Here is a 13,369-nt window from a genome sequence, read left to right as displayed (position 1 = left end):
CGTGCTAAATTGTCCCATAGTGCCCAGGGATGTGCAGGTTAGGGTGATTGGCCGTGCTAAATTGTCCCGTAGTGCCCAGGGATGTGCAGGTTAGGGTGGGTTGGCCGTGCTAAATTGTCCCGTAGTGCCAGGGATGTGCGGGTTAGGGTGGATTGGCCGTGCTAAATTGTCCCCGTAGTGCCCAGGGATGTGCAGGTTAGGGTGGGTTGGCCGTGCTAAATTGTCCCGTAGTGCCCAGGGATGTGCGGGTTAGGGTGGGTTGGCCGTGCTAAATTGTCCCATAGTGCCCAGGGATGTGTGGGTTAGGGTGGGTTGGCCGTGCTAAATTGTCCCATAGTGCCCAGGGATGTGTGGGTTAGGGTGGGTTGGCCGTGCTAAATTGTCCATAGTGCCCAGGGATGTGCGGGTTAGGGTGGGTTTGGCCGTGCTAAATTGTCCCATAGTGTCCAGGGATGTGCGGGTTAGGGTGGATTGGCCGTGCTAAATTGTCCCATAGTGTCCAGGGATGTGCGGGTTAGGGTGGATTGGCTGTGCTAAATTGTCCCATAGTGCCCAGGGATGTGCGGGTTAGGGTGGATTGGCCGTGCTAAATTGTCCCGTAGTGCCCAGGGATGTGCGGGTTAGGGTGGGTTGGCCGTGCTTAAATTGTCCCATAGTGCCCAGGGATGTGCGGGTTAGGTGGATTGGCCGTGCTAAATTGTCCCATAGTGCCCAGGGATGTGTGGGTTAGGGTGGGTTGGCCGTGCTAAATTGTCCCATAGTGCCAGGGATGTGCAGGTTAGGGTGGGTTGGCTGTGCTAAATTGTCCCATAGTGCCCAGGGATGTGCGGGTTAGGGTGGATTGGCCGTGCTAAATTGGCCTGTAGTGTGCAGGGTGGGTGGGTTAGCTGTAGGAATCTGGGTGGGATGCTCTTTGGAGGGTGGGTGTGGGCTTGATGGGCTGAAGGGCTTTGCTCCCACGCTGTAGTGGTTGTATGAATGTTACCAGTCAGACTGTACATAACCCCAGCCAAAGATCGATGAGGGATTGTTGTTTTTGAGGAATATCTGAAAGGAGGATGGAGTAAGAGCGAGAAAACCTCAGAGGTTGAGGGAGGGAACGCCAGCATTTTGATTTTACTGAGGCCCCATTGGCCCACTCCAGGGGTGGGGGTCAAAGACTGCACCACCGCTATTGGAGGAGGAGCAGGAGGGGGAAATCTCCCAAGGGTCCTGAGGCAATGAGAGATCCCCCAACCAACATCACTGAAATCAAGCAATCTGGGTGATTTGGACATTGCAGTGTGTGGGATCTTGCTGTGCCATAACCTGTCCTGGCTGGGTTTCCCGCTTTCCAATAGGGGGCCCTCGGCAGAAACGCAGTCCCTCATTGGCTGTGAACCTGGGATCTGCCTCCAAGTGACTGAGAGGGGTCACGATTGGGCCGTTGAATTTGCAGTTGGGTAGTGAGTTGGACCCCCATCCTGGGGCGGTGAGGGTCGCGGGGGGGGGGGGGGTGTGCACGGTAAGTGGGAGGGAGTCCACACACTTACAACACCCCCCCCCCCCCCCGACACCACCAACACTGTTTTCCTGCTGTCATTCGCAGTTTGCCAGCCGCTGGAGAATGTCAACCCGAAAATTCTTTGTAGGATTGACCACAGTTACTGGGTCAGCATCCTCCTGCTCCACACCGCGCACTTCAACTGGGTGAGCCATCGCAGGAGAAAACTGCAGCACGGGCAAGTACGGAACGCCGGCTCTCTTTTTAAATTATCCCTGTCGCACCCCTCCCCCCCCCCCCACCCCGTATCCACACTCGGACTTACCGAGCTCACCCCCCCCCACCCCACCCCGTATCCCACACTCGGAGTTACCGAGTGTCCCCCCCCCCGTATCCCACACTCGGAGTTACCGAGCTCACTCCCCCCCCCCCCCGTATCCCCACACTCGGAGTTACCGAGTGCACCCCACCCCCCCCCCCCGTATCCCACACTCGGAGTTACCGAGCTCACTACCCCCCCCCCCGTATCCCACACTCGGAGTTACCGAGTGCACCCCCCCCCCCGTATCCCACACTCGGAGTTACCGAGCTCATTCCCCCCCCCCGTATCCCACACCTCGGAGTTACCGAGTGCACCCCTCCCCCTCCCCCCCCCGTATCCCACACTCGGAGTTACTGAGCTCACTCCCCTCCCCCCCCGTATCCCACACTCGGAGTTACCGAGTGCACCCCCCTCCCCCCCGTATCCCACACTCGGAGTTACCGAGCACACCCCCCTCCCCCCCCCATATCCCACACTCGGAGTTTCCGAGCTCACTCCCCCCTCCCCCCCGTATCCCACACTCGGAGTTACCGAGCTCCCCCTCCCCGCACCCGTATCCCACACTCGGAGTTACCGAGTGCACCCCACCCCCCCCCGTATCCCACACTCGGAGTTACCGAGCGCACCCCCCTCCCCCCCCCCCGTATCCCACACTCGGAGTTACCGAGTGCACCCCACCCCCCCCCCCGTATCCCCACACTCGGAGTTACCGAGCGCACCCCCCTCCCCCCCCCGTATCCCACACTCGGAGTTACCGAGTGCACCCCCCTCCCCCCGTATCCCACACTCGGAGTTACCGAGCACACCCCCCTCCCCCCTCGTATCCCACACTCGGAGTTTCCGAGCTCACTCCCCCCTCCCCCCCCCCGTATCCCACACTCGGAGTTACCGAGCTCAAACCCTCCCACCCCCGTATCCACACTCGGAGTTACCGAGTGCACCCCACCCCCCCCCCCCGTATCCCACACTCGGAGTTACCGAGCGCACCCCCCCCCCCCCAGTATCCCACACTCGGAGTTTACTGAGCTCACCCCTCCCCCCCCCCCCCCCCCGTATCCCACACTCGGAGTTACCGAGCGCACCCCCCCCCCCCCGTATCCCACACTCGGAGTTACTGAGCTCACCCCTCCCCCCCCCCGTATCCCACACTCGGAGTTACCGAGTGCACCCCCCTCCCCCCCCCCCCCCCAGTATCCCACACTCGGAGTTTACCGAGCTCACTCCCCCCCCCCCCCGTATCCCACACTCGGAGTTACCGAGCTCACTCCCCCCCCCCCCCGTATCCCACACTCGGAGTTACCGATCACCCCCCTCCCCCCCCGTATCCCACACTCTGAGTTACCGAGCTCACTCCCCCCCCCCCGTATCCCACACTCGGAGTTACCGAGCTCACCCCTCCCCCCCCCCCCCGTATCCCACACTCGGAGTTACCGAGCTCACTCCCCCCCCCACCCCCTGTATCCCACACTCGGAGTTACCGAGCTCACTCCCCCCCCCCCGCCCCCCCCGTATCCCACACTCGGAGTTACCGAGCTCACTCCCAGTCTGTTCCGTGTGGTGAATGTGTAGCTGGTAAATTCTGCCTTTGGATGGTGCTGTTTTCCAGGGAATGCTGGGTTGCAGATATCCGAACGTGAATGTTTCCGGATCTGGTTCTGCTTTCCTGCATCCCTCGCTCTCAGTTTGTCTCGTGTCGTTGATTTGTTGTCCCCCCCTCCCTGTGGTAATTGTCAGGAATGTGTGGGATCTTTCTCTGCAGGCAGTGCCTGTCCTTCATTGGTTCTCAGCAGGAACACTGTTTGGTGTCTGCACTGAGCAGTTTCCATTCACCCTGTCTTTCCTCTTTTATTCCCTACCCTTCACCATCCACGATTCTCTCCCCATTTCTCTTTCACTCCCCCTCTCTGATTCCTGTCGCTCTCCTTCACTGCTCCCCTTCCTCATCCCATCCCTGCCCTGCTCCTTCTCTCGCTGTCTGCCCATATCTCCCTTCCATTTCCTCCCTCTGCCTTCTCCCTCTCCCCACCTCTCTCCCATCGTTTTCCCCACCTGTTCCCCCTCCCCTCCCATCTCTCCCCTCGTTCACCCCTCCCCTCCACCCTCCGGCCCATCTCTCCCGTCGCTCACCCGTACCCTCCGCCTCCCTGCCCATCTCTCCCCTTGCCTCCCCTCCCTTCCCTCTGTTCCCCTCCCCTCCTCATCCCTACCCTCACCCCCATCTCTCCCCTCTCCCTCCTCCCCCACCCCACAGTTCTCCCCCCCCGTCAGGACCCGTGCCCCCGGACCCGTGCCCCCCGGGCCCGTGCCCCTCGGGCCGTGCATCCGGTCGGAAGCGGACGGCGGTGGTTTTCCTGAAGACCCACAAGACGGCGGGCAGCACGGTTCAGAACATCCTGTTCCGCTTCGCTGAACGCCATGGTGTGGACCGTGGCTCTGCCCGGGGGTCCGTGCGGGGACCGGGACCACCAGTTCTGTTATCCACAACGGTTTAGCCGCCGCTACGTCCACCTCTGACCCGGGCACCGGGAATCGTGGCGTCCCACCTCCGGCCCGGCCTATCCGAGCTCCAAAGCCTGGCCCAGCTGGCGCCACCTTCGTCACCATCGTTCGCGAGCCCGCCGCCATGTTTGAGTCGCTCTTCTCCTACTACGGCCAGCACTCGGCCTCCTTCCGGAACGTCCCGCACCGCTCCATCGCCGCCTTCCTCCGCAGGCCTGAGGCCTACTACCTACCCGACGAGCGCTACGCCATGTATGCCCGCAACTCCCTGATCTTTGACCTGGGTGGCGACCCCACCGCGACCCCAGCGACGAGGCCTACCTGAAGGCCTTCATCCTGGGCCTGGAGTCCGTCTTCTCCCTGGTCATGGTGGCCGAGCACTTTGACGAGTCGCTGGTTCTGCTGCGCCGCCTACTGTGCTGGGACCTGGAGGACGTGACCTACGTGAGGCTGAACGCCAGGAGTGAGGCCTCCGGTCCAGGCTTGGCCGGGAGCAGGCAGACCAGGCTCGTCGCTGGAACTGGCTGGACACCCAGCTCTACAGGCACTTCAATGCCAGCCTGTGGGCCAAACTGAGGGCGCTGGGCCCCCAGTGCCTGAGCCAGGAATTAGGCCTCCTGCGCCAGGCTAACCGCAGGCTGACCCGTGACTGCTTTGGGCCCGAGGCTGGGTCCGGAGCCTCGCCTCCTGCCCGCCAGGCCTCGCAGATCCGCGACAAGGAACTGCGGCCTTGGCAGCCCAGTCGCAGCGTCAGTATCCTGGGTTATGAGCTGCCCCGCAACCTCTCCCTGCCCCCTGCCCTAGCCACCTCCTGTCTGCGGCTCATCACCCCCGAAGTCTCGTACTCCCACCGTCTCCTCAGGAGGGCTGCCATCAGGCACAGGAGTGAGGACTGGTCCCCAGGCCTGAGCTAGGCCCCAGGCTTCCCCTTATGGGACCAACCCAACTGAGAACTCACTTCTCCATTATCAAATTAACGCACCCCTTATTTTTCTTGTTCCTCCATGGGATGTGCCTCTCACTGACTGGGCCCCAGTATTTATCGCCCCGTCCCTAATTGCCCCCTTGGGAAGGTGGGGGGGTGAGCTGCCTTCTTGAACCGCTGCAGTCCATGTGCTGTGGGGTGGCCCACAATGCCCCTTAGGGAGGGAATTCCAGGAATTCTGACCCAGCGACACTGAAGGAACGTGGATATATTCCCAAGTCGGGATGGTGAGGGGCTCGGAGGGGAATGTGCAGGGGGTGGTGTTCCCATGAACCTGCTGCCCCTTGTCCTTCTGGATGGAAGTGGGTGGTGGGTTTGGAAGATGGCTTAAGTGTTACTGATTGATCAATTATAATTTAATTAAGTAACCAGTTGTTAATTTATTGATTAACCAACTGTAAAAAGTTGACCAATAATCCACCAACTAATAGTTAATTGGCAATTAATAATTGAGTATTATTTAATTCTGTTATTCATCAACACTTAATCATTGAGATTTAATTATTTCCATTATTGATCGAGAATTCATGATGGAGTAATAATTAACTCTGTTACTGATCAAGAATTAATAACTGAATATTGCTCAATTCCATTATTGACTGACTATTAATAACCGGATGTTAATTCATTTCAGTATCAAATAATAATTACATACATGAATATTAATTATTTCCATTATTGATCAACAATTAATAACTGAATATTAATTCATCCCAGTATTGAGCAATAATGTAATTAATTAATATTCAGTTATTCATTATCAATCAACAATTAATAACTGGATGCTAATTAATTCTAGTATCGATCAATAATAAATTACTGAATATTAATTAATTCATTATTGATCGACAGTGATTAACTGGATGTTAACTAATTCCAGCATTGATCAATAATGAATAAATGAATATTAATTAATTCCGTTATTGATCAACAATTAATTACTGGATGTTAATTAATTCCAGTATCGATCAATAATAACTGAATTATAATTAATTCCATTATTGATTGTCAATTAATAACAGAATATTAATTAATTCCAGTATAGATCAATAATTAATAACTGAATATTAATAAATCCAATTACTGATTCACAGTTAATAATTCTAAGTATTAATTAATTTGGTTATCAATTAACAATTAATTGGAGTAATAATTAGTTCTGTCATCAATCAACAGTTAAGGAGTGAATGTTAACACATTTCATTATTGCTGGGCAATAATTGAGTTGACTGATAATTGAGAATCGAAATACTAATTTATTCATTCACTGATCAATAGTTAGCCCACGTTAGTAGCTGGATAGTGAATGGTGTTAGAGAGCAGACAGATGTTCAGTTGGTGAGAGATAATGGGAACTGCAGATGCTGGAGATTCCAAGATAATAAAATGTGAGGCTGGATGAACACAGCAGGCCCAGCAGCATCTCAGGAGCACAAAAGCTTTCCAAGATGCTGCTTGGCCTGCTGTGTTCATCCAGCCTCACATTTTATTATCATGTTCAGTTGGTAATGAGTTAATGGAGCACCATTGATCCTGAGTGTCAGTCCAGGGAATTAACCAGGTAGCAGTGGAATGGCGGGTGAATTCATGTGAAATTACAAACACGCAATTAATGCTCTGAGAGATGAATCAGGGCTGGGTGGGTGGTGCCGGGGGTTGGAGGGTGTGGATGCAGCTGGATGGTTTTATTCTGGGAAGGGGGCAGTTCCCTGCCTCTCCCGAGAGCCAGTGCTGATGGATGATGGGTGACCCTTGGAAACTAGGATCACGGACCCACTTTAAACATTGTGCCCGGCCGTGCCACCAGCAGCTGTGTCACCCAGCAGCATCCCCTCCTGCCAGGTACCCCCACCCCCGGCATTCCCAAACCCTCTTCTTGCATCCCCACCTCCAAGCGCGAGTTGTAACGGAGACAGGGCGATGGTGACGCCTCCATTGGTTGAGTTGCCCCCCCTCCCCGACCACATGCTACACCTCGCTGCCGACAGAGGGATGCCACATCCTGTTCCATTTGCCCATCCCTCTCCCTTTGGGGCGGGGGGGGGGGGAGCCCATTGGATTCACCTCCCTCCCCATCCATGCACCCTCCAAACTGCCGAGCTCGGAGCCACCTCCCACAGGGGACTGGGCGCCACCGGGAAGAACCAAAGTGCTTCTTGACGATTCCTTCCACAGTCGAATGGCCGGCTCAAATCAATGGAGCTCCGATGTAAAGACTGCGATGGCAGAGAGAGACACGACTGGCACAGCTGTACATGGAGTCCCTGGAGAAGCTGCTGGAGAGTAACGGGGAGAGGGACAGAGCTGTGGGTGGGGGTTGATTTGCCACCATGAAGCACAGAAACGGGACTGAGCAAGATGGCACGATGCCCCCTCAGAGACAAGAACAAAATAAAGGAGAGTTTCTGAAACTCGTATCGGTGTGCCGTGTTTTGGCTGTCACACTGGCGACAAACAGTCGAATGGCCAGGAGCAGGAACACACCACCCCCTTCGATACATCCCCCAAACTCAGTAACCCCTCACAGCTTCTTACTGAGAGACACATCAGCACCGCACTGTCAGAACGTCAGTGCTGTGGGAGCGGGCACTGTCAGAGGGTCAGTGCTGAGGGAGCGGGCACTGTCAGAGCGTCAGTGCTGTGGGAGCGGGCACTGTCAGAGGGTCAGTGCTGAGGGAGCGGGTACTGTCAGAGCGTCAGTGCTGAGGGAGCGGGCACTGTCAGAGGGTCAGTGCTGAGGGAGCGGGCACTGTCAGAGGGTCAGTGCTGAGGGAGCGGGCACTGTCGGAGCGTCAGTGCTGAGGGAGCGGGCACTGTCAGAGGGTCAGTGCTGAGGGAGCGGGCACTGTCGGAGCGTCAGTGCTGAGGGAGCGGGCACTGTCGGAGCGTCAGTGCTGAGGGAGCGGGCACTGTCAGAGGGTCAGTGCTGAGGGAGGGGGCACTGTCAGAGGGTCAGTGCTGAGGGAGGGGGCACTGTCGGAGCGTCAGTGCTGAGGGAGCGGGCACTGTCAGAGGGTCAGTGCTGAGGGAGCGGGCACTGTCGGAGCGTCAATGCTGAGGGAGCGGGCACTGTCGGAGGGTCAGTGCTGAGGGAGTGGACACTGTCAGAGGGTCAGTGCTGAGGGAGGGGGCACTGTCAGAGGGTCAGTGCTGAGGGAGGGGGCACTGTCGGAGCGTCAGTGCTGAGGGAGCGGGCACTGTCGGAGCGTCAGTGCTGAGGGAGCGGGCACTGTCAGAGGGTCAGTGCTGAGGGAGCGGGCACTGTCGGAGCGTCAGTGCTGAGGGAGCGGGCACTGTCAGAGGGTCAGTGCTGAGGGAGGGGGCACTGTCAGAGGGTCAGTGCTGAGGGAGCGGGCACTGTCGGAGCGTCAGTGCTGAGGGAGCGGGCACTGTCGGAGCGTCAGTGCTGAGGGAGCGGGCACTGTCGGAGCGTCAGTGCTGAGGGAGCGGGCACTGTCAGAGGGTCAGTGCTGAGGGAGCGGGCACTGTCGGAGCGTCAGTGCTGAGGGAGCGGGCACTGTCAGAGCGTCAGTGCTGAGGGAGCGGGCACTGTCAGAGGGTCAGTGCTGAGGGAGCGGGCACTGTCAGAGGGTCAGTGCTGAGGGAGCGGGCACTGTCGGAGCATCAGTGCTGAGGGAGCGGGCACTGTCAGAGGGTCAGTGCTGAGGGAGCGGGCACTGTCGGAGCGTCAGTGCTGAGGGAGCGGGCACTGTCAGAGGGTCAGTGCTGAGGGAGGGGGCACTGTCAGAGGGTCAGTGCTGAGGGAGGGGGCACTGTCGGAGCGTCAGTGCTGAGGGAGCGGGCACTGTCAGAGGGTCAGTGCTGAGGGAGCGGGCACTGTCGGAGCGTCAATGCTGAGGGAGCGGGCACTGTCAGAGGGTCAGTGCTGAGGGAGCGGGCACTGTCGGAGCGTCAGTGCTGAGGGAGCGGGCACTGTCGGAGGGTCAGTGCTGAGGGAGGGGACACTGTCAGAGGGTCAGTGCTGAGGGAGGGGGCACTGTCGGAGCGTCAGTGCTGAGGGAGCGGGCACTGTCGGAGCGTCAGTGCTGAGGGAGCGGGCACTGTCAGAGGGTCAGTGCTGAGGGAGCGGGCACTGTCGGAGCGTCAGTGCTGAGGGAGCGGGCACTGTCAGAGCGTCAGTGCTGAGGGAGCGGGCACTGTCGGAGCGTCAGTGCTGAGGGAGCGGGCACTGTCGGAGCGTCAGTGCTGAGGGAGCGGGCACTGTCAGAGGGTCAGTGCTGAGGGAGCGGGCACTGTCGGAGCGTCAGTGCTGAGGGAGCGGGCACTGTCAGAGGGTCAGTGCTGAGGGAGGGGGCACTGTCAGAGGGTCAGTGCTGAGGGAGGGGGCACTGTCGGAGCGTCAGTGCTGAGGGAGCGGGCACTGTCAGAGGGTCAGTGCTGAGGGAGCGGGCACTGTCGGAGCGTCAGTGCTGAGGGAGCGGGCACTGTCGGAGCGTCAGTGCTGAGGGAGCGGGCACTGTCAGAGGGTCAGTGCTGAGGGAGCGGGCACTGTCAGAGGGTCAGTGCTGAGGGAGCGGGCACTGTCGGAGCGTCAGTGCTGAGGGAGCGGGCACTGTCAGAGGGTCAGTGCTGAGGGAGGGGGCACTGTCGGAGCGTCAGTGCTGAGGGAGCGGGCACTGTCGGAGGGTCAGTGCTGAGGGAGGGGGCACTGTCAGAGGGTCAGTGCTGAGGGAGGGGGCACTGTCGGAGCGTCAGTGCTGAGGGAGCGGGCACTGTCAGAGGGTCAGTGCTGAGGGAGCGGGCACTGTCGGAGCGTCAATGCTGAGGGAGCGGGCACTGTCAGAGGGTCAGTGCTGAGGGAGCGGGCACTGTCGGAGCGTCAGTGCTGAGGGAGCGGGCACTGTCGGAGGGTCAGTGCTGAGGGAGTGGACACTGTCAGAGGGTCAGTGCTGAGGGAGGGGGCACTGTCAGAGGGTCAGTGCTGAGGGAGGGGGCACTGTCGGAGCGTCAGTGCTGAGGGAGCGGGCACTGTCGGAGCGTCAGTGCTGAGGGAGCGGGCACTGTCAGAGGGTCAGTGCTGAGGGAGCGGGCACTGTCGGAGCGTCAGTGCTGAGGGAGCGGGCACTGTCGGAGCGTCAGTGCTGAGGGAGCGGGCACTGTCAGAGGGTCAGTGCTGAGGGAGCGGGCACTGTCGGAGCGTCAGTGCTGAGGGAGCGGGCACTGTCGGAGCGTCAGTGCTGAGGGAGCGGGCACTGTCAGAGGGTCAGTGCTGAGGGAGCGGGCACTGTCGGAGCGTCAGTGCTGAGGGAGCGGGCACTGTCAGAGGGTCAGTGCTGAGGGAGGGGGCACTGTCAGAGGGTCAGTGCTGAGGGAGGGGGCACTGTCGGAGCGTCAGTGCTGAGGGAGCGGGCACTGTCAGAGGGTCAGTGCTGAGGGAGCGGGCACTGTCGGAGCGTCAGTGCTGAGGGAGCGGGCACTGTCGGAGCGTCAGTGCTGAGGGAGCGGGCACTGTCAGAGGGTCAGTGCTGAGGGAGCGGGCACTGTCAGAGGGTCAGTGCTGAGGGAGCGGGCACTGTCGGAGCGTCAGTGCTGAGGGAGCGGGCACTGTCAGAGGGTCAGTGCTGAGGGAGCGGGCACTGTCGGAGCGTCAGTGCTGAGGGAGCGGGCACTGTCGGAGCGTCAGTGCTGAGGGAGCGGGCACTGTCGGAGCGTCAGTGCTGAGGGAGCGGGCACTGTCAGAGGGTCAGTGCTGAGGGAGGGGGCACTGTCAGAGGGTCAGTGCTGAGGGAGGGGGCACTGTCGGAGCGTCAGTGCTGAGGGAGCGGGCACTGTCAGAGGGTCAGTGCTGAGGGAGCGGGCACTGTTGGAGCGTCAATGCTGAGGGAGCGGGCACTGTCAGAGGGTCAGTGCTGAGGGAGCGGGCACTGTCGGAGCGTCAGTGCTGAGGGAGCGGGCACTGTCGGAGGGTCAGTGCTGAGGGAGTGGACACTGTCAGAGGGTCAGTGCTGAGGGAGGGGGCACTGTCAGAGGGTCAGTGCTGAGGGAGGGGGCACTGTCAGAGGGTCAGTGCTGAGGGAGCGGGCACTGTCGGAGCGTCAGTGCTGAGGGAGCGGGCACTGTCGGAGCGTCAGTGCTGAGGGAGCGGGCACTATCAGAGGGTCAGTGCTGAGGGAGGGGGCACTGTCAGAGGGTCAGTGCTGAGGGAGCGGGCACTGTCGGAGCGTCAGTGCTGAGGGAGCGGGCACTGTCGGAGCGTCAGTGCTGAGGGAGCGGGCACTGTCAGAGGGTCAGTGCTGAGGGAGCGGGCACTGTCGGAGCGTCAGTGCTGAGGGAGCGGGCACTGTCAGAGGGTCAGTGCTGAGGAGGGGGCACTGTCAGTGGGTCAGTGCTGAGGGAGGGGGCACTGTCGGAGCGTCAGTGCTGAGGGAGCGGGCACTGTCAGAGGGTCAGTGCTGAGGGAGCGGGCATTGTCGGAGCGTCAGTGCTGAGGGAGCGGGCACTGTCGGAGCGTCAGTGCTGAGGGAGCGGGCACTGTCAGAGGGTCAGTGCTGAGGGAGGGGGCACTGTCGGAGCGTCAGTGCTGAGGGAGCGGGCACTGTCAGAGGGTCAGTGCTGTGGGAGCGGGCACTGTCGGAGGGTCAGTGCCGAGGGAGCGGGCACTGTCGGAGGGTCAGTGCTGAGGGAGCGGGCACTGTCAGAGGGTCAGTGCTGTGGGAGCGGGCACTGTCGGAGGGTCAGTGCCGAGGGAGCGGGCACTGTCGGAGGGTCAGTGCTGAGGGTGCGCTGCACTGTCGGAGGGTCAGTGCTGAGGGAGTGGACACTGTCAGAGGGTCAGTGCTGATGGAGTGGACACTGTCAGAGGGTCAGTGCTGAGGGAGCGGGCACTGTCGGAGGGTCAGCGCTGAGGGAGCGGGCACTGTCAGAGGGTCAGTGCTGAGGGAGCGGGCACTGTCGGAGCATCAGTGCTGAGGGAGCGGGCACTGTCAGAGGGTCAGTGCTGAGGGAGGGGGCACTGTCGGAGCGTCAGTGCTGAGGGAGCGGGCACTGTCGCAGCGTCAGTGCTGAGGGAGCGGGCACTGTCGGAGCGTCAGTGCTGAGGGAGCGGGCACTGTCAGAGGGTCAGTGCTGAGGGAGCGGGCACTGTCAGAGGGTCAGTGCTGAGGGTGGGGGCACTGTTGGAGGGTCAGTGCTGAGGGAGCGGGCACTGTCGGAGGGTCAGTGCTGAGGGTGGGGGCACTGTCAGAGGGTCAGTGCTGAGGAGTGGGCACTGTCGGAGGGTCAGTGCTGAGGGTGGGGGCACTGTTGGAGGGTCAGTATTGATCCCACAACCAATATTCCTAAAAACAGATGATGAAGGTCATTGTGACTGTGTGTGGGATCTTGCTGTGCAATAATGTGCTGCTGTGTTTCCCACAGGACAACAGGGTGCGCTCTACAATAAAAGCCTTCATTTGGCTGTGAATCTTTGGATTGCCCCGGAGTCGGGGTAAATGAGCTGGCAGCAGGAGTATTGGGTTTGTAAGCTCTGTCCCTCTCCCTGAGCATCCTCTCTCGCTCCCTCTCTCTCCTCCAACATTCCCTTCACAAACAAGCTCTCCGTACCGGATTGGGTCCCTATCCCCACAGTCTCTCTCAGATCGGGCTGGCACAGATTTGGAGGAGCTGGAGGTGACAGTGGGTTGACCCTGGGGCAGAGCGAGACCTGCTGGCAGCTCACAGTGTCCAGGGGGAGGCGCCACTCTCACAGTGTCCAGGGGGAGGCGGAATTCCCATTGTCCAGGGGAGGCGGAATTCCCATTGTCCAGGGGGAGGCGCCTGTCTCACAGTGTCCAGGGGGAGGCGCCAGTCTCACAGTGTCCAGGGGAGGCGCCTGTCTCACAGTGTCCGGGGGGAGGCACCAGTCTCACAGTGTCCAGGGGGAGGCGCCTGTCTCACAGTGTCCGGGGGAAGGCGCCTGTCTCACAGTGTCCAGGGGGAGGCGCCTGTCTCACAGTGTCCAGGGGGAGACGCCTGTCTCACAGTGTCCGGGGGGAGGCGCCAGTCTCACAGTGTCCAGAGGGAGGCACCAGTCTCACAGTGTCCAGGGGGAGGCGCCTGTCTCACAGTGTCCGGGGGGAGG

General features: G+C 60.0%; 1 protein-coding gene across 1 annotated transcript; it reads left to right on the top strand.

Moving 5' to 3' along the window:
* Nucleotides 1-1,588: 1,588 nt before the first annotated feature.
* Nucleotides 1,589-6,715, top strand: LOC132208265 (galactose-3-O-sulfotransferase 3-like; the record flags this gene model as incomplete). The annotated part of the gene is given in 5 exon segments (XM_059643930.1): nt 1,589-1,721; nt 4,057-4,223; nt 4,298-4,605; nt 4,608-4,776; nt 4,779-6,715. Coding segments are annotated over 5 exon segments (1,217 nt in total), but the record flags the coding sequence as incomplete, so codon positions are not given.
* Nucleotides 6,716-13,369: the final 6,654 nt, after the last annotated feature.

Source organism: Stegostoma tigrinum, unplaced genomic scaffold, assembly GCF_030684315.1.
Source record: "Stegostoma tigrinum isolate sSteTig4 unplaced genomic scaffold, sSteTig4.hap1 scaffold_339, whole genome shotgun sequence".
In the NCBI taxonomy this organism is placed as follows: Eukaryota; Metazoa; Chordata; class Chondrichthyes; order Orectolobiformes; family Stegostomatidae; genus Stegostoma; species Stegostoma tigrinum.
Note: the sequence above shows the minus strand (reverse complement) of the source record. Positions and strands in the feature narration are given on the sequence as shown.